This window comes from Orbicella faveolata, unplaced genomic scaffold (genome assembly GCF_042242905.1).
Source record: "Orbicella faveolata isolate gen_17 unplaced genomic scaffold, um_ofav_v1 contig_48, whole genome shotgun sequence".
Classification (NCBI taxonomy): domain Eukaryota; kingdom Metazoa; phylum Cnidaria; class Anthozoa; order Scleractinia; family Merulinidae; genus Orbicella; species Orbicella faveolata.
Window position 1 is genome coordinate 10,109,465 of NW_028301578.1, and position 26,409 is coordinate 10,135,873.

At 38.8% G+C, this 26,409-nt stretch overlaps 2 protein-coding genes across 5 annotated transcripts in view; one reads left to right on the forward strand and one right to left on the reverse strand.

Annotated features, from left to right (window-relative positions):
- Window positions 1-15,486, reverse strand: part of LOC110039656 (uncharacterized) — a 29,299-nt gene extending 13,813 nt beyond the window's left edge. For all 3 annotated transcript variants that reach the window (XM_089280646.1, XM_089280647.1, XM_089280645.1), the window contains exons 1-16: window positions 15,335-15,486; window positions 14,601-14,697; window positions 9,366-9,759; window positions 8,476-8,873; window positions 7,760-7,885; window positions 6,753-7,158; window positions 5,610-6,004; window positions 4,961-5,086; window positions 4,308-4,731; window positions 3,357-3,754; window positions 2,890-3,018; window positions 2,428-2,601; window positions 1,781-1,966; window positions 1,394-1,576; window positions 789-1,040; window positions 277-471 (exon numbers count right to left, since the gene is read on the reverse strand). In XM_089280646.1, coding sequence (XP_089136772.1) covers window positions 277-471; window positions 789-1,040; window positions 1,394-1,576; window positions 1,781-1,966; window positions 2,428-2,601; window positions 2,890-3,018; window positions 3,357-3,754; window positions 4,308-4,731; window positions 4,961-5,086; window positions 5,610-6,004; window positions 6,753-7,158; window positions 7,760-7,885; window positions 8,476-8,873; window positions 9,366-9,759; window positions 14,601-14,676 — 3,862 coding nt within the window. In that variant the 5' untranslated portion in view covers window positions 14,677-14,697; window positions 15,335-15,486. The remainder of the gene's footprint in view (window positions 1-276; window positions 472-788; window positions 1,041-1,393; window positions 1,577-1,780; window positions 1,967-2,427; window positions 2,602-2,889; window positions 3,019-3,356; window positions 3,755-4,307; window positions 4,732-4,960; window positions 5,087-5,609; window positions 6,005-6,752; window positions 7,159-7,759; window positions 7,886-8,475; window positions 8,874-9,365; window positions 9,760-14,600; window positions 14,698-15,334) is intronic.
- Window positions 15,487-15,520: 34 nt separating this feature from the next.
- The window catches only part of LOC110060092 (uncharacterized), a 49,198-nt gene continuing 38,309 nt past the window's right edge, over window positions 15,521-26,409 (forward strand). Inside the window, exons 1-4 of one of the 2 annotated variants that reach the window (XM_089280637.1) lie at window positions 15,521-15,584; window positions 15,981-16,089; window positions 21,272-21,474; window positions 22,193-22,222. In XM_089280637.1, the coding sequence (XP_089136763.1) occupies window positions 15,536-15,584; window positions 15,981-16,089; window positions 21,272-21,474; window positions 22,193-22,222 (391 nt within the window). In that variant the 5' untranslated portion in view covers window positions 15,521-15,535. Of the gene's footprint in view, window positions 15,585-15,894; window positions 16,090-21,271; window positions 21,475-22,192; window positions 22,223-26,409 lie in introns of those variants that run through there. The other variant, XM_089280638.1, reaches the window with a different exon arrangement.

Below are 26,409 nucleotides of genomic sequence, written 5' to 3' on the forward strand. Positions count from 1 at the left end.
ACGAAAAGATCAGTTCTTAGTTCTGCGAAGAACTTACATCGCATAGACCTCACAAAATGCAAGTTCCTGAGTCCAGCACATCAACCATTGAGCCAAACTTGTCAAATAAAAATTAAACAACCAAATATTACAAGGATACGTACCCTGTTATTTCTCCGTGGTTGATGTCCCAGCTTGATGAATGTCAATATATTTTAACTCTATTGAGCATTATTCAGAGGGTAAAAATAAAATGGATCGTTTGATTCTATGAAGGCTGTCATCTGTATAACTTACCTTGACATATAGGCAGCGGGTTATCCCATGATCCAGGAGGTCTGCTGCCAGGGGCAACACACGTGACTGTTGATGAGCCATTCAAACGATAACCAATCATGCAAGAAAACTTGCATTGTACCCCAAAATGACTACCGCAGCTGCTCGTGCGCAGTGGACTTCCTTGGTCTACCATCAGCGATGTACAATTGATAACTGTTGACGTCAACATGATAAGCACATAATTGTTGGTTAGCATTTCAATAGGACTGTATTACCCGTCGAAAATAGCAAATTCTTTAGCTTCTACATGTGGGAAAATAATTTATCACTACATCACGAGCAAAATGAAGACGAGACAGCAAGAAATATTAAAAGCAATGTTTTTTGGTGCAGAGATAGAGGGAGATGGTGAGATACAACACCACGTTTTGTATGCTATATCTTATATAATAATTTGCTATTACAGATGTGCTGATACAAAATTTATAAAAAAGTAAACATCTTTAACTTCGTGTATATTCAATTCGCACCTGTTACTTTAACAGTGAAGCTACAAGTTGCTTTGTTCTTTGATTGGTCCTCTGCAGTGTATATGATCACGTGAGTTCCCTGACTGAGTCTTTGTGGCGGTTGGTAATTCGACATTACCGTAGGCATGATTCCTGAATTATCAGTAGCAACCGGTTCCGTCCAGTTTACTTCTGCTGAAAACATGCCACGTTCTGCATATACCAGCAATGGACTTGCTGGGCATTTGAGGCCAAATGTTGGAGGAAGGATATCTGAAATATGGAAGAAAACAATATTAAACAATCGGTTTAGTACCGCAACAAGTACTTCAATTGATGTAGCGAAGTCCTGAAATAACTTCTAACTGATTACATGTTGTATGTCACGGTAACCTGTCGGGATCTTTTTTGCAAGGCCACACTTTCAGTTGACTCTCGCATAGCTAGCATTATAACGTTTTCGTTTGTTTTTGGTTATTCGGATGAAACCTTCCCAGGATTTCTTTGATGGGGTTCGTTATCAGCAGCTTTTCATATTAAGTTGTACCAAATTGTCAATGATTCAAATGGAAGTTACTCAGTAGTATCTTAGAGGGTGTATGGTGTACTGGAACAGATACTGGTACCTGTACAATTGATCGCGTTTCCACTCCATTGTCCAGATTGTAAGCACGTCCTAGTAACATTCCCGTAAAGGCTGCCATATCCACTTTGGCAGCCGAAGACACAGTTTGATCCGTACGTATTGCTACAGGACACAGTCAGCAGAATGGCTCTAGCAGGGATGCTCGAAGGCGCACAGGTGACAGCTTTAAGTATAACGCACGAATTTGTTTTAATAATACTAGCAAATAACGAAAACGTGCTATGAATGGTATGCAAGCAAGTAATGACAAGCCTTTGGATCTTTTGAAGAGAAAGAAAAGTTATCGTTCTTAACTAACACATAAAAGCGATTTTGCTAAAAAAAAAAAAAGATAATGTAAGCTTAATCTGGTTATAAATATTTTCACCTTGGCAAACGAAATCTTGGCCACTCCAGGTTCCATTTTCAAGACATTTTCTTGATGAAGAGCCGATTGCATTATATCCAGGATGGCAGACAAAGAGGCAGATTGTGTTGTAATACTCCACTGCTGTCCCTGTGCAACTTTGCCGGATGCCATTGGACGGTGCTGGTAAAGGTGGACATGTAACAGCTGCAACCCACAGCAAGAATATTTTGGTCGTTGGTGCTTATTAGCAAGGGTTTAATTGAATAAACGTAGGGCTACGTTGCTTGCACTTAAAGCATGCTTCAATACAATTGTTATATAAACACTCACGATGCGATATATATGTTCAGGTACTTCTTGTTAATTATGTAACATCTACTCAGAAAAGATGTAGTCTCTGATATGCGTAGTTTGCCAAGAATCGTCTGACAAACGAAATTTTTCTAGCTTTAAACAAAACTAGTCGGGAGCCGGGATTTCCGTTCTTTCATTTCAACGTAAGAGAGGAATGGCGTAAAAGCAACAACAAAACAAAAACAAAAGGAAACAAAAAAAATCAAAACTTGTCCTGCACATTATCGGGCACATATATCTTGCCCATTTCCATTATCGAGATTTTCTCATTTTTTCCCTATATTTTCATCAAGAGACAATAGCACACTTACCATTACACTGAGTCTGAGTGCCGGTCCATGTCCCATCGCTGTTGCATGTCCGTGTTGTTGACCCATTTAGGATGTATCCTCTGTCACAGGACAAGTGGCAAGTTTTTCCTGGCAAAGTGGAACAAGGCTCTAGACTGCCGTGGATTGGTGCCGAAAGCTGTGGGCAGCGATTCACTATTTTACAAAAGAAAAACATTTGAATTCATACTCCACTTGACAACATTGCGTAGCAAGTATGTACCGGCCCGAGAACATGTACTCAAGGAAAGGGCTTTATAGAGATTTGTGGCATGGTCGACTTTGGGAAAGAACTGTGCGTTAGTCAGGATGTCCTACTGTTGGTCTTACGAAAACTTATGGCCCATGAAACTCATCATCCATTCTTGGTTTGAATCTGCTTAATAAAAATGCACATAGGAATATGCGAGCATCATTTGACAGTTCGCCTGGGCCGGGCCTTACCTCCTTCACAACTGAGGGCGTCATCAGGCTTCAGCAGTATTCCTTCCGGACAAACGCATTGATGGCCTTGTGGATTTGGAAGACAGATGTGGCTGCAGTGTCCATTCAGTTGAGAACAGCTGGTGGACCCTATGAGATAACAGAGAGCTACCTTGTTATTTTTCGTCTGGTACGTTCACACAACACTCTTTTTTGACCTAGTCATTGAACAAACATTTTAACAAAACATACTTTGTGAACTGCCAATGGGCACCAACTCACTTCGTTCTACCTGTACACTTCAGCGCTTGACCCCCCCCCCCCCCGGGAGAAGTTAATGCTATTGACTGGCTATCTGCTCCCGGTTTCTTAGAGGGTGCCCCCTCCCTCTCCCCCCCCCCCTCCCCCCTGCGCGCGCGCTCCCCGCCGCAAAGAAAGTTTAAGGACGCCCAGGGAATGTACATTTTATCAAATCGAAGCTGATTTACCGTTAAAGATTTTTGTGTTATCATAAATATGCAATTCCATTGGCCTTCCCATTCCTTGAACCAATACTTCACTGAGAGAGGAGGTCATGTTGTATTTGTGGACACTCTTGTTTTTCCAGTCAGACCAGTACAGAACGTTATCAGTCAGGGCCAGTCCAAACGGATGCAGGTTATCAGAGGATAAGTCAAGTATGAGCACTCGGTTGTTTCCCTGGAAGTCAACTCTTTCTATTTGATCAAGGCTAGCATCGCACCAATACAGCAGTCTGTTTTCGAAATCCAGGGCTAGTGAATTTACCCACACAAGTCCGGAGCTAACGAGAACTGTCCTTTCGGAACCGTCCATGCTGGCTTGTTCAATCTTTGGCGATGATCCCCAGTCACTCCAGTACATCTTTCTAAATAACAGATTTATCATAATAAAACAGAATATTTGGAATTGTATTTTGATTTTCCCTGGGATTTTAATGAATTTGTAGTGATTTCTGTCTAAACGACTTGCTATCATGATTTTGGTAAAGACAATTTTCGAAAAGATTGACCTGCTAGAGGTTCAAAAGGTGTAAGACAATAAATAACACAATCGACTATTTAATTAACTTCGTAGGATAAAATATGACATTTTGATCCTGATGACAACTCGAATCTGATTGGTTGGGTAGTCCTTTTTGCAAGCGACCTAACAAACAGCATCATGATATGTGAGTTGACGAACGTTTTTGGGGAGAAACTCTTTGGAGGAAAGATGTTATATAAGTAGTTTCGTCTGTATTTTACGAGTGTTTTATATTCCGGCCTGAAAACACCCGTGTCTATATAGTAAAGTTAAACATACTTATCCCAAATGCTGCAGCTTTTGTACCAGATTACTTAGTGAACTCATTTTAGATGATAGTCACTATAAGATGGACTGAAAAGCAAATCAATTAAAACTCTGCATCTCCGAATTACCTCTCTGCCAGGTTAAGGATTATAGCTCTTGGTTTGTCAATGTTTGAAGTGACAAGGCTCTTCCTAAATGATCCATCTAACCGCGCTACTTCAACTTTACTTGTTCCTGCATCAGTCCAGTAAATATTTCTTCCCTCATAATCCAATGCCAGCCCATCAGGTGTCTCTACATTATTATACGCAATGACTTCCTCCGAAGACCCGTTGGGGAAGGCCCTAGCCACCAGTTTTAAGGTAACGTCTGTCCAATAAATCTTTCCTTCCACTGGATCGAAATCAACTGCCACCGGTCTTGAGATGTTTGTGCTGATTTTGAGCGGAAAGCAAGGGTTTTCCTCTACCGGGAGAGGAACCTTGTAAATTTCTCCAGAATCGGCTTCAGCAAAGATCATAAATTTTTCAGAGCTTCTCTTATAAAACAAACCTTGACATTAATGGGGAAAAAATAAAGCAAAAAATTGTGATCAGTAAAGAAATCATTGAATGTCTGTCGCAACAAATAGTCTAGAATGTTTCAGAGTGTGTCCATAGGAAAACCAAGCAGAAAAAGGTAGGTGGTGATACAGCTCGAATCATCGATTTCACTTAAACTAGTGAGTGAATGATCTTGGCAAAAAAAGTGACTAATTGCGGAAATACTTAAGTACCCTCACCATAATCACAGTTTTTACCATCCGGCTTGAGTGCAATACCCGTTGGACATGCGCACTGATATCCTCCTGGTTTTAGAAGACACAAATCGCTGCATAAACCATTCCCTTGAGAACAAACATGAGGTCCTACCGATAAAGAAATAAAGCATTGCAATAGTCAACGCTCGATATCTCAGTCTTCTAACAAGACTTTAAGGCCCTAGGGAAAGAAAAATCATTTAAACCCCTTTTCCCGGAGGGGAACCGGATGCAAAGAAGAAGTGGCCAAATTTAGCGTTTTGTCTTGCGAGCCTCGGAATTTCGTTAGAATTGTGATGTATTTGACGCTGGTCGAGTAGAATTTGCGTCTCTGAACGCAAAGGAGAATGTCAGACAAAGATCCGTGATATTAGAAATATTCAGAAACGTACCATTTGTTTAATAAGCATTGTCCCAGAAAAAAGAAACAAGTGGATTTTTGGATCCTTTGCATTTTGTTATTTTAAAGTTTCTAGCTTTTCCCATCTCAGGTAACTATGGAAAGCTGAAAACCGTTCCACAATGAGCATAACAGTTCTTAAATAGCATTAACAAAAAGAAAATAATTATTTTAGGTTCATATACCATGTACTGTTAATAGTTTAAAGAGAAAAAAATGCGGATATTTTACCCGAAAATATTAAGGAAGGATCAAACACGTGAATGTCCATGGGCATTTGCAGGCCAGTTATTATCACATCCTGATTTCCGCTGGTTAGATTGAATCTTGAAACGCTCGTTTTATTCCAATCGGTCCAGTATAACATGTTATTGTACACCACTAGACCAAAAGGATGGATGTTGTTCCCAGATGACAGTATAAGCTGTCGATTTCCTCCAGTAAGGTCTGATGTCTCAATTTTGTCTAGTTTGGCATCGGCCCAAAAGAGACGGTTTGTCGTTTGGTCGATAGTAAGTCCATTTGGCCAGACAAGGTTTATAGTTACAATGGCTCGTCTCGCTGAACCATCCATCTCCGCCTGCTCGATCTTTGGACTGGCGCCCCAGTCTGTCCAGTACATCGTGCTGAAAGCGTCAAAGAACACGGAAACATTTTGTGATTGACCTCGGAATAAGGTAAGAACACAAGGGGCGCGCAGCAGTGCAAAATTTAGTACATCCATCGATGTCCGTATCGAATGAATGCCTAAGTATGAAACGTTTTTCCTCCTTGGACAAATTATCGATCGGCTTATGGCTGATTATAAATATTTAAGTAGTGGTGTCATTCAATTAGGATGGGAAAAAAATATATATGTATTAATATACCGTAGATTACATTTTCCTTGGGTAAACCAAAAATTACAACATTTCACTTTATTCCGCCTGGGGGTGGCTACGAGGTGAAAATATGTCGATAAATAAATATATACCGCCATTCAATGCACAGTGGAACTTCGATATAACAAAGGGCCAAGGGACTGGCGAAAGATGTTCGCTAGGACGAGGTTTCGTTATATCAGGGTACGTTCGTTTGCATACATTTTACTATTACTGGATCGAAGAACAACATTCGTTATACCGAGGACCTCGTTAAATATATAGAGGTTCGCTAAATCGAGGTTCCACTGTGGTAACCAATTTCGCTTCAAATATATAGTAGAATATTTGCAACATTATGCATGACCAAATGCTATAAGCTGTGTTATCTTGAAAACAATGCCGGGACGTATATTTATCGTATGTTATCCCGGCAGATTTCACCTCAAGGAAAGAGCAATGCTGAGTGAGTTATTTTACGACCTTCCAATTTTTCGGCATCCGATTCACTTACCCATTTCTCTCATCCAGGATTATGGCTCTTGGTTCATCAAGTCCATCTTTGATGAGCAGTTTCCTGCTTGTCCCATCAAGCCGAGCCACTTCAATCCTATTGGTCCCTCTATCAGTCCAGTAAATATTTCGTGCCACGTGGTCAATGGCTAAGCCTTCGGGACTCTCCACGTTACAGCGAAACAAAATTTTTACAGCAGTTGCATTGAAAAATGCGCTAATTATGAGACCTTCTGCAATGTCTGACCAGTACACACGTTCTTCAACTGGGTCAAAGTCCAAAGCAATTGGGCGTTGATTTCCAAGATGACGAAACAAAGTTTGTACCACAAAGTAGTTAACATCCAGTGAAATAATGTTCGTCGATTTGGCGTCGGCGTCAGCAAAAATGATAAACTTCCTCACTTCTACGATAAGAATTACAAGAACTGTATGAAAACACATTTCTTGATTTGACGATTTGACTTTTTTCCTCTCGGTGATGTAGAAATACTTATTGTACAGCTCCTTACAGGGTTACTAACTGTAATGCATTCTTCACCTTTTTGTCAAAGGAGTCATCAGAGCAGGCTATTTTTTGGATCTCACGAGGAGGGAGTAGAGATAATGGTTTTGGGGTGACCTTCAACAAAGATATCTTAAAATCTCCACTCAGCGTGTAGACGACAACGTGAATAAACGTCTGGTTGAAAAAAAAAAGTACAAACTAGGTTTGTCACACGGGTATATTTAAAGGTAAGTCGGGAGTTTCTTTTCTATATATGTATATATATATATAGATAGATAGATAGATAGATAGATAGATAGATAGATTTATATATATAAAGCCGACCTTGTTCCCTGCTTGGCAATAAGAAACAATTGTTTCCATTTAAACTGTATTAATTTGTGAATTGCGGTTTAATTTGCGGTGTTATCTCGGTTGAGACTTGTTATCATGGAGCAAAATCATTAACTGTATTCTACTTCGTCATACGCGATGCTTCCACTTTTTTTAAGTAGACTTACTGTCTTCGCAGGTCCTGTTATCTTGCTTTACTGTCAAACCAGTGGGACAAACGCATTCGTAACCAGATTGTGTTGCGACACAAAAATGGCTGCATCCACCATTACTAACAGCACAAGCACTTGAGGCTTCAAAGAGACACAATGTAAAACAAAGTTTGTCACATAGTGTACGTAAACGAGCATAATGGCGCACAGTGATACCGGCTTCCTCATGGCTTGAGCACGAGTGAACTTAGTGAGCACAATAGTATACATGGTACAATGACATTATTGGGCACGAAAGTGGATTAAGAACTAGATGCAAGCACATCAGCTGACGAAATCGGTGATAAACCAAAGCAGACCAAACACTGTACCACCAAACCAGAACCACCGGCGCCAGTGCTTTGCATGCACCTTCAATCATTCAATGTATGAATCAATCAATCAATCAATCAATCAATTAGTCAACCAATCAATCAGCCGATCGATCAATGAAATAATCAATCAATCAATCAAACAGCCAATCGATCGATCAATCAATCAATCAATCAAGCAGCAGATCAATCAATCAATCAATTAATCAGTCAAACATTCATTCAAAACATCAATCATTCGACCCGATCAACGAATCAGTGAATTAGTCAGTCACCCAGACAGTCAGTCAGTCAGGCAGTTTTTCAATCGCTGTAAAATAAACGAGCGCTGTTCATGACATGAAATTTCCTTTTTAATACCTGCTGGTTGTCGCGAGCTGTCGTACGGTACGATGCCCATAGGACGCCCACCATTGATGCTATAACTTCGAAGCACTTTCCCAGTTGAGGCGTCCAGTTGGTGAAACTCGTCTTTCGTTTTCCAATCCGTGAAAAATAAAAAAGGGGGAATCAGTGCAACTGCAAACGGATGTAAGCCACTCTGTTGGAAAAGTAATTTTCTGTCGTTGCCATTGTAATCGACCGATTCGACCTTGTCCGTTTTTGCGTCCACCCAAAATATTCGTTTGTTTCCTTTATCGAGGTCAATACCATTAGGCCAGAAAAGATCTGTTGTTACAATGACGAGCCTTTGATTTCCAGTTAGTGAAGCTCTTTCAATCTTAGGGTTAGCTCCCCAGTCAGTCCAGATCATTAACCTCAGTGAAAGAAAGAATGAATCAATCAATCAATCAATCAATCAATCAATCAGTCAGTCAATCAGCATGTCATAACTTAGACCACCAATTGTCCTAATTAATACGAAAACAGCGAAAGAACACAAATTTCACTCCATACTCCAATATGCCCAGAGAAGCTGAAAGTAAACTTGCATCAATAATGATTTCTCCTACACATCGAATTGGTTATTACTCATGGAAGAGATGAAGCATAAAACATAGATAATTCAGGTAAAGCAAGGTGTTGTAATTTTTCTTATCTGAATTCAGTCATTAACCATATCTTTTTATAACCCTATTATATCTGAGGTTACGGAAATCACGCCCTTGTATAAATTTAGAATGTTCGAATTACCTATTCGTACTGTTTGGATAAGCGCAGTGATATAAGTTTGTTAGCTCGAGAAAATTCCTAGGTTCTTTAACCAGAAATAAATTCTAAAAAGACATATTACTAACAATAATGCATACCCATTATCGAGATCCAGAGCTATTGCTCTGGGTTTCTCCAGTTGTGAGGAAACAAGGCTGCGTTGGTTATTACCGTTAAGGTCTGATATCGATATTCTATCATTTGTCATATCAGTCCAGTACAGCTGTGCTGTCCTCCAATCCACCGCCAATCCATCACAAACTCCAATGCCAGTAATAATTGTCGTCGTGCTTGGTACGTCGATGCGGAAGCGTTTGATGTTTTTCTCTGTTACGTCACTCCAGAATATGTAGCCCAAACTGAAATGAACGTCTATGGCAACAGCTCTTGTTAAACCCGAAATAATGGAGTGAACAGCTGTAGTGCTATAGTCGATGGAAACAATATCCGAAGTATTTGACACCAGCAAACACGGAGGGCTGCATATAGTGGCTAGGAGCGAAAAGCGAAAAAAAGTAACTTTACTTTCAAGATAATGCTGGCATTATTAAATGCTCTTATTAGATGAGCGAAGTAATGCCTTTGTAATAAGTCGACGGCGTCTTACCAGTGCATAGACGCCGAATGTTCTCCTTCCAACAACAACAGCACCGTCAACAACAACAACAACGACAACAACAACGAATGAAGAAGCATTAAAAAGGCACCACGACGCCACAATCAGCTGTCGTTTGAAGCCAAATACCCCACTAATTTGTGAGAAAGGCTAGCTTTGAATGTTGCTGGAATGAAACTGCCGACAGTTTGGCTTGGCTTATTATCTTATCCAAGCATAACCGAGCAGCGAGTTGTAACGGGAAAAGTCATTCCAATTACTATGTTTTAAAAAGAAGTATCCTCCTGCTGATTTAACTGATTTAACTGATGGTTTACAGCTATTACTTCAGCTCTACATAGTTCATCATCATCACCCTTTACCAAAATCATATCGCCGATCTGAGGACAAACAGGGAACTAAAATGTGGCGCGCCAAAAATGTGGGTTGATAAATAATGCTCAGTTTTGGAAAATGTGGCGGATTTCGCAGTTGAAGTACTCTGGGTAACGTCAAATCCAAAGTTACTTGGATAATTAAATATCTAATTATGTTACTTTAGAAACTATTTATTCACAAAAAGGAAAATTATGGAAGGCTTGAAGACCAAAATTAATCAGGATAATTCTAATACCATGATTAGTTAAATAAAATTAGCTGAATAAAAGTTCCAATTTATTGAAATTTCAGCAGTTAAAAGTGAAAATGGGTAACCATATATGGGAATCCATGTTTTGTTTTTTAGGTCTTGTGGATTTTTTACAATCCACAGGTCTGTGGAAAACTTTGCAGTTTTTCCCCTGAAACGGAAGAAAGTAAACATATTTAGGATTCTTATACCTTCGTAATGTCGATGATTGGAACTGAACTAATATTTTCATTACATGTTTAAAGGTACAGCGATAATAATTTTTGGTCACTCGTGGCGTGATTTTCTGATTTTTATAAGCGATTTAATTTGGACTTATTTTTGACGGATGCTTACTCATTTGCCAAAGCTAAACTTTACACTAATGAAAGAATTAACCTTTTATAATTAGAATCTAGAATCTTTTAAAATTTCGAGGTATGGCACATGGTCAAAAGACATTTCTTTTTACCCCACCGACTAACTCATAACGCCAAAGAACACTCTGGTTTTGTTCACCTCGAAATAATTAAATTTATCGGATATTCTTGAAATTGTGCTTTATGGTTAAGTGAAAATGAGTTCTGCAATAGGTTAGACATATCACAACTTTTCTGCGCTCGGTAGTTCCGACGTGCAAATCGAATGAAAATGGTCGCTTTTCACTGGCCAAGTTGGGGGTCGCGAAATTTAGGCCGCAGGTCAAATCGAAAACGTTGATTTTCTCGGAAAGACAAAAAATATTTCAAGGAGAACAAAACACTGCCCGTTTGCATTCATCCTGGACCCTGGCAAGATGTAAAAGAGATGCAAAGTTGACTTATTTTTAGCTCTGCCGAAATTTTGTTCGACTTTTGCGAAGACATTTGCTTTTAAACAGCGCTGCTTGGAAAAGAACTTGCGGTGTTCATTATCGTTTTGAAAAGGAATAAAAATCCGTTTTTTTTTTTTTAATCAACACAGGAAATGTCAATCAAGTTGAGTGCCCCTCATGCACAGCCATGATTCAGCAACGTGTGTGTAATATCCATCTGTGTAAACAGATTCTTGTTCCGAGAAACATTCTTGGAATGATTGCAGTTTACCGTCCAAAAAACAATTTCAAGGAAAAAACACTGCCGGTTCGCTTTCTTGTTAGAGCTTAGCTTTATGTGAAAAGTAGCTAAGTTGGCTTTATAATTCTTGTGGAAATTTTGCGCGGAAAGGTAATTAAGAAAATCCGCTTTTTAATCAACACAGGTAATGTCAATCAAATTGAGTGCTCTTTTAATATGTTCGCCCAAGCTGAATGAATAGAAGTTTGAGCGCGACAGGAAAAAAAAAATGCTGTTAAGTGCTATTAAGTTTGCTGTCGCTTTCTTGGCACTCGTATGGTATCCTAGTTGCTGCGTTTTATTTTCCAAATTCGCTTCTTGGGACTATGTACCGGCAGGACCAACTACCGTTCAATTTTGACACTAACGACTCTCTTTTAGGTTCGGATTTAGCAGCCCTTCCCTACATTCGGGTCAGAGAACAAAAGCATATTGTTTCGGGGATGCGTCCCGACTAAAGTAAATATTGTTCGATATACAGAGAACAGAAAAAGGATAAATGAATATGTTATCATCAAAGCAGACGAATATACTGCCTATCCGTGTAATTTAGTATTTGTTTATATAAGTAAAGTAAAGTAAAGCCGTAGTTCGTATAGTGTGATCGTCCGGGTGAGTGTAGCTCTGAAAAGAACTGTTGTTGGTGACCGACGTTTCGACAACTTGAGCGGAAGTCATCATCAGAGTCAAGTGAATAGTGTTTGTCAGTCGATTATGCTATAACTTTAGTCCGTTGGACGTGATCGGTCAGTTTAGTCATGATGGTATTAGCTGAAAGACTCGTGTAAAGTTTGTCATCAGTCATTGGTCGGTTTCGATCCGTCTATTGTTAGTCAAATTGGTCGGTTTTTGGTCCGTCTATTGTTAGTCAAATTATTCGGTCCGTTGGAAGTCCGTTTTGTCAGTTTCGTTTCCATCGTGGATAAGTCGTTTGTAAGGCGCCGGTAGTTGCTGACATCTGTTAAGAGGCGTTTTTTTCTAGATTAGTTTACCAGCTTTCCAGAATCACTCGTTGAAAATAGTATAATACATATAGTACTAAAGGTTAAGCACTGAGCGGAGTCCCAGTCAATGTTACGTTGTGGTTTGTCAGTTGATGATGTATAGCAATATGATTTAACCAAAATTAAGATAAAAACGTTCGTTGGCTAAAAAAATTCATAAAGGAACATGAGCTTTCGGCTGTCAATCTACAGCCTTCGACGGATAAAAAAATGGAATGCGAAATGATAAAATATGTGCAAAAAAAGACGAGATAAAAGCAATAAGAACAAAAGCAAAGTAAAAATGTGTAAATTAGGTGACTAATGTTTAAAAAGAACACTATACTGGTTTGGAATCGGCTTAGAATTATTAGTAGCATGCCTGGTAGCAGAGGTGTGCCAAGCCTCCAAAGTTTTTCTAATACGAAAAGAGCCTTTGTCGATGACACTAGAATTATCAAAATCTATGCGATGGTCGAATGACCACGCATGTTTCGCAATGTTTGATCCATTAGCACATGTGTTGACATTCCTGACATGTTCCTTCTTACGAGTTTCAAAACACCGGCCGGTTTCTCCTAAATAATACCAATCACAATCGGCACAGGGTATTTTATAAATCACGTTCGTATGATGTTCAATAGGTGGTCTGAACTTGGGAGAAGGAAATTCTTGTTGTAAAGTCTTGAAGGGCTTATTTACAACTTGAATGTCGTGCCTTCGAAGAATTCTCGTTAGTGGCTGCGTGACTCCATTGATGAACGAAAGGACAGCAAAACTGTTAGGATTCTCTTGAGGCGCAGCCCATTTACTAAACATGCAAACCAATTCTTCAGGTGTGGGAATGAAATTTTTTAGCCAGCGAACGTTTTTATTTCTCTTTGATTGTGTCTCATCCTGGCTGCGCTTCAATCTTTAATAGCAATATGATTGTTGGCATCATCATTTCTCGTGGCTCGGTTGTGTTCAGCCGGTCAGTCTCGTGTTAAGGTTTCTGCCAGCCTTACCAATGTAGGAAGTCTGGCTTGATAACATGTCAGGTTTTGCTATGTCTGAGAACAAGACAGCTCGGTCAATAATCTATTTCTGTTCGTTATGAACAATGGCCCTCAGTTAATTCGACATCTCATTGCTGAAACGGGGTCAGCTCTGCATGGATAGGTCAGACACTCATCACGTCCCATACCGTGATATTTATCAGTATACACACTAAGTTTGCAAGACATATTTAAAGTAAGGCATAAAGACTTGTTTTCAGTAGCGCATAAGCTTAAGCATAAGCAGCATTCGGCGTGGCTTTTGGAAATAAATGCATAATAATTGTACCATCAGACGTTAATAGATGGTATTTCGCGTTACTGCAAACAATGGAAAACCCAATGAATACTTACAGGTAGCATGGCAACCCAAAAATGTTTAAAGTACACTGTCAATAATGTTTAAACATCCTCTTGGCGCTGGCCTAGCATGTCGTTGCTGACTTTTTATATTTTCATAATTTGCTTCTTTGCACTATTTACCCGGACGGGACCAACAACCGTGAAACTTCGAAAGTAAAGTCTCTCTTTTAGTTTCGGATTTAGCAGCCCTTTTAATAATCATATCGCATATATTTCCGCGGATCGCTACTTTCCGGTAGCAAAGGCATGTTATTTAGGGCAAGCGTCCCAAATAAAATAAAATATGTCGATATACTGAGAGCAGACAATGACATATGGATATGTTAAAATATATTTTAGGATGATCCTTCTAGTGCAGCTTCTTGTATTTGTTTATAATATATATTTCCGCATTGTTTCTCCTAAGAGGCAAAGCTGTGTTTGAGAACGCTACTTTACAAGCATCGTTACTTTCGGGGAGTCGCTACTTGCGCCATTTGCTGGCGAACGTGAAGTTTTATGACTTATTATGGAGGGTGAAGAAAAAGAATACGATACAGAACAAAAAGGAAGAATCGCAAATCGTCGAGTTTAACAGACTCGACCAGTCGATTGGAAATGTTGATAACATTCCAAGTTTTTAGACATTCGTACCTCTATTGACTTGTGCACTTTTCTTGTGAATCAACGTCAAAATGAACAGCGTACAAAGGTGCCAGATGACCTTCATGGTCTTGTTAAAAAATAGTCCCTAAGCAAGAGTGTAATTAAAACATCAACAAACAAGTAGAGCAATAAGCGAAATGGAGAACATTTTACATTAATGATCTGTTCGCAAATAAAATATAAATCGCGCCAAAACAAGCAGCACATGAAGCTATTTGCTGAAAAACTTAAAGAAAAAGATTAATTTGGGTATACGATCACGAATGGCAACCTTCGTGTTCACTCAAAGAATCGTGCAGGTATGCATGGCTGCCTTCCAAATCTGTCACGTGACATCCACAAGCCGATGACACAGTGGAGATAGAGATGTTGGGAAAAAAGGAAAACTGCTGTCGAAAGCAGCTGAGAAAATTAAATTTACAAATCCCCATTGAAGGATATAGTAGTTTGAGATAGATCTTGTACGGGCACGCGAATAACTTTGGGTGACTGGAGTTTTGTTGCATAACAATCGCTTTGGATTTAATCTAACGCTTCTATCACTGAAAATGTGGCGTGCCTTTGTGGAGGTCATCTTTACCTTCCAGAAAATTCAAAGGGAAAGCCGAAATAAAGAACGTAGAAGACAGTTTAAGAAAAAGCAATAAAAGAGCAAAACCCGGACCATAACCTGGTAAAAAAACACTCATTGTAAATTACTATTTCACTTTAGTTGCACTTACGTTCTCCTAATATTATGCCTCAGAAGGGGACAAGTCGGCAAAAGATTTGTTTTACGGCGCCGGTTTCTGCTCACTATAAACAATAGTTTTTAGTTAATCCATATGATTGCGCTGAAACGAGGTCAGCTCTGCACGGACAGATCAGGAAATATTTAATGCGTGATATGATCGATGTTTACACAATAAATAAGTTCCCACGACATGTCTAAGGCGCGCAAACGCGTGTTTTCAGTAGCGCACAAGAGGAAGAGTAAGCAACATTCCCTAATATTTGTGCAATTTCCCTGCCTTCTTTCAAACTTGAACTTGTGAATTCTCCACCCTTTACGACACCTCCAGCCTGAAAAGGGTACCTCTGTGGGTGTAAACCCTTAACCATGTAGTCTATTATAGGAAATACCGCACCGGATTATATGTCAATAACGTCTTGCCCATTCAGGACTAACCCCGTTTCAGCAATGCGCTAAATTAAGTAACTGACCAACCACTATCCGTAGAACAGATTATTCACTGTGTTCTCCTGATCCGAGGCACGACACCAAAAGAAGGTCAATGAAACTTGACCAGTATAGCACTTAACAATGGTAGTTTTAAATCATATTGACGTTTGGTTTCGCTTTGTTTTGTTTTGTTTTCTTTTCTTCAGGTCTTCGTGTTTTCAGTTGTTATCCAAGTGAAAGTTATTCCGTCTACACAAGGAGAGAATTCTTCAGTCGGAACTGCTCGGTATTGCTTTCATTCAAGGTAAGAGTTAGGTAAGAATATTTCCTTCGAATCTTCATGGGGTGCTAAGAACTTAAGCGAGTGCTCTTATGGGGAGTTAGGAATTGTTTGAAAGAGAAATAGTTTGCAAGCACGTTCATCCAAATTCGTGCAGCCTTGATTCCTGTTCTTAGAACAGGCTTGTTTGCTGCTAAAATACAAAAGCAAAGATAGGCGTTAATAGATGGTACTTCGCGTTACTGTAAACAAATTAAAATAAATTTCTTTTAGGTGTTTAATTAGGTTGCTTTTTATTAGTTCCCATTGGGATAATCAGGCCTTTATATACCACTCCTTGTGAATATTACGCCATTTGACGCCGACCAGTTTACCTGAGGCTGTTTTTCCGTTATTGTGGCTTTCTAAAACTCCCAAATATCTTGGCCTGTCGTCTAGCATATTGTTCCTGACTTTTGTATCTTCTAAGTCCGATTTTTGGCACTATTTACCTGGATGGGACCAACTTCCGTAAATTTTGGAAAGAAACGTCTTTCTTTTAGTTTCGAATTTAGCAGCCCTAGAATCCTATCGCCGGCATATTTCCGGGCATCGCTACTTTCGCTTAGCAACAGGATGTTATTTAGGGGTTGCGTCCCAAATGAAATAAAAATATTTTTACAATAACTGTCTTATTTCTCGCGCGCTGATTGGCTCATTTTTGTCATCGATAAGAGTACAGACAGATACAATTTTAATATATGCAAGCTTTCAAGTTCAACTCTCAGCTGTCAAACTGTCAACTTTTAAACCAATGAGATTTTCTGGACTTTTTTTAAGTAGCCAATGAAAAAGCGAGAAAAGCTATCGACAATGTTCGCATCATTTTGAATAAAATTTACTTATCTTTGTTCACGGCAAGTTTACGGCGTCTTTTTCCCTCATTTATTCCCGGCATTTGACCATTTTGGGGTTTTTACCCTCGGCTCGTGGTTCCATACCCACTTTGACAATGTTATGGCGCAATTTATCATCAATAAGAGGAGAGACGCATAAAAAAAACTGTCGTCAATTTGTTAAATCGATATACAGAGAGCAGAAAAGGATAAATGATTATGTTGAAAACGATTTTTGGTTGATCCTTTTAGTGCAGCATGTTTTAGCTAGATATATTTAATCCGTTATTTCTTCTGAGAAGTAAAGGCGTGCTTAAGTTTGCTACTTTGCGAGCACGTCGTTACTTTTAGGAAGTCGTTACTTGCGCGATTTCTTAACGAACGTGAAGTTTTATTGTTGCTTTCGGAGCGTGAAGAACGAAACATCACGAACCAGAGCTAACCGGAAGCTCAAAAATTCGCCAGGTCCGGTTGCTATGGGGTGATGTCATTTATCTGTTAGGTTGCTGTCATCGCAAGACTTTTGCGGTTCTATTGTGGTTAGCGATAATTGCTTTCAGTGAGAGTAATTGTGTACAAAAGTAACCTGGTTATTTTCAGATATGATCTGGCCACATAATTGATATTTTATAATAAATTTTCATAACGCGGGAATATTGCGCGGTCATATATATAAAAAAAAAGACTTCGAATGAACCCGTCATCGGTCGTTGAAAACGGACACAAAACGAGATGTGCCTCTGAGTTAGAAGATATGGTGTCTCTCTGACGCATTTGTGTGAAATTGAGCCAGTTTCCAATCGAATCTACCTTGAGGAGTTAAAGAAGGCGCGTGGGTTTTCTTTTCACGGGAAGGGAAACAAAGGAGCTGCCATGACAATACATTTGGATTGGTTTTCGCTTAAACCATAAAACAGTTGTTGAAAACCAAACGAAACCGCCAGCCACGATTGTTTTATACATGAATTCATTCACCCAAAAACGACGGAGAGAACCAGAAAGTGTTTTCAGGTTGCGCTGCCCGTGACCAACCTCCCAGAGCATCGAATCAAGACAACAGCTTCAAAACTCAACAAGTCAACCGCACCAAGTTAAGTCTTCCGATTAATATTTTATTTGTATCATAACTTACACCCATTGTCATGCTTTTAGATTGAATGGGGACTAGATAGCTACTAAAATGTTAAATCACTATTTTCATTCGTGGGTTAGACCCTAAACTGAAGTCCATGGTACACCAGTTTTCTGAAAGACGAATCCAGATATATAGTAAAATCACCATGTAGCTACATATTATAAATCCGCTCTGGTTTTCCGACGCAAACGTCCTCGCAGTATTTCTACGTTACCGAGAGCTACAGGATATTTTACAAAAACCACATAATTTTTCAGTAATGCGTGACACTATAGGAAACAAAAACAACAACAAAATCGTCATTTTTCCCTCGCTCGTTCATATCATACGAACATGTGACATATCCTTTTTCTGGTTCATCCAAGCTGAAGTCCATGCAATACAGTTGCTGAGAGCTTCGGGATATGTAACAAAATCGTGATATTGATTTTTCCGTCGTACGTGACATTATAGGAACATGTTGCATATCCTTTTCTGGTTCATCCAGGCTGAAGTCCATGCAATACAGTTGCTGAGGGCTTCGGAATATGTAACAAAATCGTCATAGTTATTTTTCCGTCGTGCGTGACATTATAGGAAAATGTTACATATCCTTTTCTGGTTCACCCAGGCTGAAGTCCATGCAATACAGTTGCTGAGTGCTTCGGGATATGTAACAAAATCGTCATAGTTATTTTTCCGTCGTGCGTGACATTATAGGAACATGTTACATATCCTTTCTGGTTCATCCAGGCTGAAGTCCATGCAATACAGTTGCTAAGTGCTTCGGGATATGTAACAAAATCGCCACAGTTATTTTTCCGTTGTGCGTGACATTATAGGAACATGTTACATATCCTTTCTGGTTCATCCAGGCTGAAGTCCATGCAATACAGTTGCTGAGCGCTCCGGGATATGTAACAAAATCGCCACAGTTATTTTTCCGTTGTGCGTGACATTATAGGAACATGTTGCATATCCTTTCTGGTTCATCCAGGCTGAAGTCCAATACAGTTGCTGAGCGCTTCGGGATATGTAACAAAATCGTGATAGTGATTTTTCCGTCGTGTTGTTTCCAGAATCGCTCGGCATTTTTCGTAAAGAACTACATCATGTACTCGAGATTTCTATCGCTCTTGAGAGTTTTGACATAATTTTTGAGATAATTTCCTGACTGCCCATAACATTAACTGATTTTCAAAGTGTCGGTGCACATGATCTTCGAATTCGAATACTAGAAAATTCAGATTATTTTTGGAATCGCTAAGCAACAAACATGTATACAGAGAATACCGTAAACAGGTTTCAATTAGGCTTTCCGCGGAAAATCTGAGAACATTTCTGACTCTCGGACATTTCTGGGCTGCTGGGCATAGTCACTTCGCCTACTGAATAACAGTGATAACTGCGATTAGCGAAAACGTTTCTTCTATACGTGCTCCGTAGCTTTACAAGAGTAAGAAATGTATCAAAAAGTCTAAGTTTTAAACTGGCGTTTGCGCCCCAACCTAGAAAACACATTGTTTCAACGTTATTTTTTCTTTTAATCCAAATTCTTCACGTCAGTCGCGCGATTTCCCGAATCGCCGACTAATAAAATGTTTTGTATCTTTCTGACACGATGGAATTGTCTTACAGTAAATATAATTTCACACTTTAGGATTATGACACATTCGTGCAAAACTTGACGCGTTTTGTGGAACATAAACGATCACCGACGGGGATATGATTACACTGGAATGTTGTAAGCCACTGGATATCCCGTGGAGATGTGGGACTAAAAGTTCTACATCTCCACGGGATCCCAGGTCTGTTTTTTGGTTGCTAAGAACGTCTGGCTCGTTATGGAATACCATACAAAACGAAAGGCATGAATCGTAGATCGTCGAGTTTAACCCTTTGAATACCAAACTTTCGTCAAAAAATACCGTTTTTAACCATTTAGTCAGGTTTTTGAGTTGCCATGACGCTAAATAGGCCTACGTTTTGCTAAGAAAGCTTTTTGTACTAAAAGGAGATATTTTGCGAGAATTAGGTACAAAATTGAGCAATATTTCAATTCCGGGCATGCGCATAAGTCAAAATTTGGACTTAAAACGTTGTTTTTCGATTTGCGACGTCGGAATGTCGTCGATATCTAAACCTGACCATTGTACGGAAAGGCCTAGGCTAGTACTACTATCTGCTTATCAAGAATATCTGATGACATTTAAATTGATGACATTACAAGTGGTACAAAGAGCACGGCTATTAATTACGCATATATGCGTAATTGGGGCTCAAAGGGTTAAAACAGACCGGACTAGTCGATGAGAAATTGTAGTGCGACGAATGAAAGCCACCATTTTGTTAGCTTTGCTCACCTGGGCGTGGGTGTAATCACTAAAGCTAGCTGTATGTCACATAAGTACCCAAAGATCGCGTTAGGCTCCTACTCTGCTAAGAATCTTCCCTCCCAATTTGTAGTTACAAATTATGAGTGTTGCGCTTCCTTGTTACTGTGCAGAGAGAATATTTGTCAATATTGAAGGCCAGCTTCCAGTTGTCACTCCAATCAACCAGCTTGTCAAAGTCGTCTTGTAGCAAAGCCCAATCAGTGTAAGATTTTATATAACGGAAGCACTTTTTAGGCTAGTAAATCAAAGTAGGTGGTTGGAAAAAGTTTAAAAAGATAATACATTTTTCTAAGATGTGTGTGGAAGTACGTACATTACCTTTTGCTTGTAGGTTTGTTTGTTTTTTGTTTGTTTGTTTGTTTTCTTTTATCCATTACATAAATTGAACAGTTTTTGGAGATGTTTACTTTGAATTCGTACCTATAAGATAATTTACCTCTCCTGCTGTATATTTTGACATTTTAGGGGAACAACCATTTCGCAAGTAAGTTGGAAAGAAGCAGTTCGTCTTTATAGAGTCACTGCGTTTGAATTACAAGAGATAAAATCTGCGCATCACCAGTTATTCTTAAAAACAAGTCATACTTATAATTGACTTTGTCTTTAGTAGATAGCGTGAAATTAACTTGCGCTACATGAAAAACTGGTCACTTGATAATAACAGTTTGACGTCATTAGTTTCGTCGCCTCGTCGTTAATTTCGTCATCTCGAAGCAAAAGGTAACATCGACGTAGGGTACTCGGCTTTGTTTGCAGGGAAGAATATTAAAGAAGTACACGGCTAACTGAATACTTTTAAATAATGCTGATTGGTTTATGTCCCTTCATCTAGCTTAGAGTGCCTATCCAGCAGCATGGTCTCTTTCGCTAAGTTAGGTCTCCTGGTATTGGTGGTTGCATTTATTATCATTCAAGATGATGTAGATGCGTGGTGGCGGCGGAGACGTAGAAGAAGAAGGCGCTCACCACCACCACCAAAACCACCACCACCACCACCACCACAAAGGTACAGCAGCAGTAGAAGACGTTCATATTGTGAGTATTTTATATATATATATATATATATACTTTGGTAAAGTTTTTAAATGCAACAAGTATTGCCATACTAAGGCTTTTGATAACAACAACTGATTTGATTTTAAAGTGAAATGTCTCATTTTAGACAGCGCACATTTACCTCTTTTGTTGATGGTTAAAACATGTGTGCTTTAGTATGTTGTTTATAACTTTTTTTTCGTTAGTTGATCGATCTCCAATTCCAAACATGTGTATCAATATGTTGTGTCATCTGTTTTTTAAACTTACGAAGATCGTGGTGCCACCTAACCCTCGGACGTACAGGAGGGTTGGGGGAGGAGAGTGGTGCCACCTCACGAAATAAGGTTTTTTCAAATGTTTGAAAAGACGATTTACTCTGAGGGGCTGAAACTTTTAGTAGCTGTTCATTCATCTCTTCCGGAAATTTTGATATTTCATTTGTGTGTCTATCATTTTTGACGTTGCCATGGCAACTGCAAAGGGCTATCTAATCATTATAAATTTATTTTGCTATGACTTAAGAGAAAGAAAACCCAAGGGGGTTCAACCCCCCCTCCCCCCCCCCCCCCGCCCACCATTACCCCTTTTACCGCGGTGGGGAGTGAGTTAGCTTGTACGTCCAAGAGCCCTTAACAAACAGGACACTATTTAAACCTGTTTTTAAACTGTTTTGAGAAACTATTTTTAACCTATTTTTCAAAACCAACATCATCAGGTTGCAGCAGCCGTAGAAGATGGGGACCTTGTGAGTATTCTTTTATACTTTGGAAAAGTTTTTAAATGCTTTAAGTATTGCCATACTATGACTTATGGTAGGTAGGAGAAAGGTAAAATATTTATTTTTACCAGGCATTTCCTTTAGGACTAAACAATATTAAATTAAAAATAGAAAACAAACTGCGGTCACAAACATGACAAAACAACGCATGCTGTAAAAACCTTGATTTAAGAACTTAACGTTTCGTATGCTCCTACATGCATCATCAGAAGTATAGAAATGGTAGCTGCACTACAATAAATTTAAACGAGAAGACTAATACCTAATAAGGTAAACCGGTACCTAATAAGGAAAGAAATGCCAATGGATGTAAATGAAAATAAACAGACTTAAAGTCTGCTGGGAAAAAAACAAACAAACAAAAAACAAAACACAAAACAACAACAAAAAAACAACAACAAAAAGAAAAACAACAACAAAAAACATTACGTTAAGTTCATTAAGTGCTGGTTGCAAATCACGAATCAATAATGTTTCTTTAATTTTACAATGCACATCAGATCGTCCGGTGGCTAAAATGTCAAAGTGATCCCATTTTATCCTGTGGCTTTTCAGGGTCATATGCTCGGGCACGGCAGAAGCGTGGTTAGTATAGTACTCGTCAGCGCTTTAAAATGCTCCGTTTTCCTGTCATACAACCGACGCTTTGTTTTTCCAATGTAAAAGGCGTTGCAATCCCAACAGCCAGCCTTGTACACAACCTTCGACATAAGGGAACGACTAAGTCTGTCGTTATAAGGGAAAAAAAGACTTAATTCGACTAGTGTTACGGAAAATAATTTTAAGACTAAAATAGCCAATGCCCTTTTGGACTTCACCGAAAGAAAACTTTCACTGGACTCTACACTCAATGGGATTCTTTTACACCTCGGAAGTACAAAGTTAACCTAATCCGCATCTCAACATATCGGTGTCTTCGCATCTGTTCGTCACCCAGTCTGTTACAGTGTGCTTTGGACGATCTCAAGAAGCTTTTGTCACGCAGTGGGTAGCCCCGTGGTATTATTAACTACAACATGAACGATGTTGTGAACAAACACAACAAACCTAAAGACCCCATCACTCATGTCCCGAAAAAAGAAATTTTCATAGCTTTACCTTATGTAGGAATTCAAAGTAAAATTGTCACATAACAGCTCAAATCATGTATCCACAGGTTCTATGGTTGTTTTAGTCTTAAAATTATTTTCCGAAACACTAGTTGAATTAAGTATTTTTTCCCCTATAAGGACCGACTCAGCCGTTCCCTTATGTCGAAGGTTGTGTACAAAGCTGGCTGTTGGGATTGCAACGCCTTTCACATTGGATAAACAAAGCGTCGGTTGCATGACGGTAAAACGGAGCATTTTAAAGCGCTGACGAGTACTAACCACTCTTCTGCCATGGCAGACCATATGACGCTGACAGGCAACAGGATAAAATAGGATCTCTTTGACATTTTAGCCACCGGACGATCTGATGTGCATTGTAAAATTAAAGAAAGATTGATTCGTGATTTGCAACCAGCACTTAATAAAAATGTTGGCAGTGAGAAACTTTTTGCTTACTAGCCATTTATATGTTGTGGTTGTTGTTGATTTTTTTTTTTTTTTAGCAGATTTTAAGTCTATCAAAATCATAAGTCTTCAACTTAGATTTTTACAATAATTTCTCTCGCGCTGATTAGCTCATTTTTATCATGAATAAGAGTACAGACAGATAAAATGTTAATTTATGCAAGCTTTCAAGTTTAACTTTCAGCTGTCAAACTGTCAACGTTTTAACCAATGAGATTTTATGGACTATTTTAAGTAGTCAGTCAAAAAGCGAGAAAAGCTAATGACAATGTTCATGTCATTTTGAATAAAATTCACTTATTTTTGTTTACGGCAAGTTTACGGCCTCCTTTCCCTTCATTTATTTCCGGCATTTGGCCATTTTGGTGTCTTGTTGTCGTAAAAAAAACAAATTGACGTCAGTTTTTTATGCGTCTGTCCTCTTATTGATAATAAATTTCGTCATAACGTTGTCAAAGCTTACTGCGGAATCACTCGCCCGCGGCTTGTGGTTCCACAACCACTTTGACAATGTTATGACGCAATATTTAACATCAATAAGAGGATAGACGCATAAAAAACTGACGTCAATTTGTTAATTAAATTCATTAAGAGAGGGTGACTGAGGAATATCCAAGGGCAGACTATTCCACAGTACAGCTCCGCTGTAGGACATGTACAGTCTTGTTTTAAAATAATTAGGTTATATGTTAAGGTATCGGAATGGAAGACAAAGTGCGAACTAAGATAGTCCGGAACCATATTATTTACAGTCTTATGCATTATTATTGCTTTATCAACAAGGCGTTAGCAGTCCAGTTTAACCCAGTTTACCATCTGCATTAATTCATTAGTACTAAGATCGTAATTTGAAAAAGTTACAACACCTACAGCACGATTTATGATAACAACGATCTGATCTAAAAGTGAAATGTCTTTTTTTTTGGACAATGCACGTTTACCTTTTTCGCCGATGGTTAAAACACGTTTGCTTTAGTATATTGTTTATTGCAATTGCTTGATATTCAAAGGAAGTTAAAGAAGTTTAAACAACGCTTTCCGTCGAAAATCTGTTCTCAGTTGTCAGAATCATGGTCACTGTGCAATATAATTAAGAAATAGAAAACATGTACCGTGTTTCTATCGAGGTATAGAAACACGAGTGGATGTTTGGAGAACGAGAAATGCTGTGGGAAAACGAACCGTATGCGAGTGTTTCCACAGCTTTTTCGAGTTCTCCCAAACTTTCACGAGTGTTTCTATAACTCGATAGAAACACGGAGAACGTGTTTTCCATTTCTTTTAGAAAACACTGCGACAAAAAAAAAAAAAAGGAAAACAGCTCGCTAACTTTGATTATTGCGCTATCGTTACGTCAACAGCTCGTACTAGTGCTGTGTTTCCATCGAGTTATAGAAACACGATTTTTAACCAATCAGCGCGCGTATTTTCTTGGGACTGTTTTGTAAAATACAGTACAATACAACATATGAATCTATATAGCACTCATTTCCGACGCCCAATGCCCCTTTACAAAAACTGATTTATATGTTTGCCGTGTGAGAGTACGAGAAGGACAATTGGCGATTTATCCCATCTGTAAAATTAATAAAAGATCCAATGGCTCTGACGTTAGATGGAAGGCTTATTCCACAAATGCGCTCTACTGTAGTAGAAACTACGTTTCAAAAAATCGGTACGGGGCTTAGGCAGAGCCAATTTGTTTTCACTATTTCTAAGTCCATAGTCCGTGCTGAAGGGTTTAAATAGGCCTTTCAGGTACTCCGATGACTGATTGTTCAATGTTTGTGATTAAATTAAATCTTTGTGATTAAATTAAATGTTTGTGATTAAAATAAAAACTACTGCTACCTAAAATTACAATATCATCAAAACAAGAGTGCAACTTAAATTGTACCAGTAAGGTTTAGACTCACTTAAGATCAAAACTGCAACTTCTTAAAATGACTATATCATTATTAAAGACTGAAAAAATATTCAATGAAACAAAGACACACCCAGTTTAACCATTGCCCTAAATTAAGTAAGCTTTACTAAAAGTCTCATTCAAGAGTAGTCTTACTGTTATTTTTAAAACTATGAGGGATGAAATAGATCTTAGACTGGCTGGAAGTGAGTTCCAAAATTTAGGAACGGCAACGTTAAAAGCTCTATTACAGTATCTACACGGTAAGGTCGTTTGGATTTTTTGAATTTGTATTTTTACTTCATCAAAAAATAATCGTGCTAATGGAAGAGCACCTCAAAATTTGTGACGCAGCACTTGAAAACCAACTTACTACAACGGCAGTTTTTGTTATTCTCTAACACATTTCACCGTCCCTTTACACCCAGTTCATCATAAAAGTACAACCGAAGGAGCTCAAAAACCAGCCTTTTAAATTTTATTTATGCATAAAAGCGCTCTCAGTTGAAGTACAACAACTTTCACGCGGGATGCTTTGGTCGATGTACTAATGCTATCAACTTCGAATAGCAATATCCGCGCAACAATAAACACGAACGGAAACGCTAACATTCAGTTTTGCAGTTGTATTTTCTTCACCAAAAAGATAACATAATGTGGTTCGCGTTAAAATTTATGTAGTAGTATAGTAG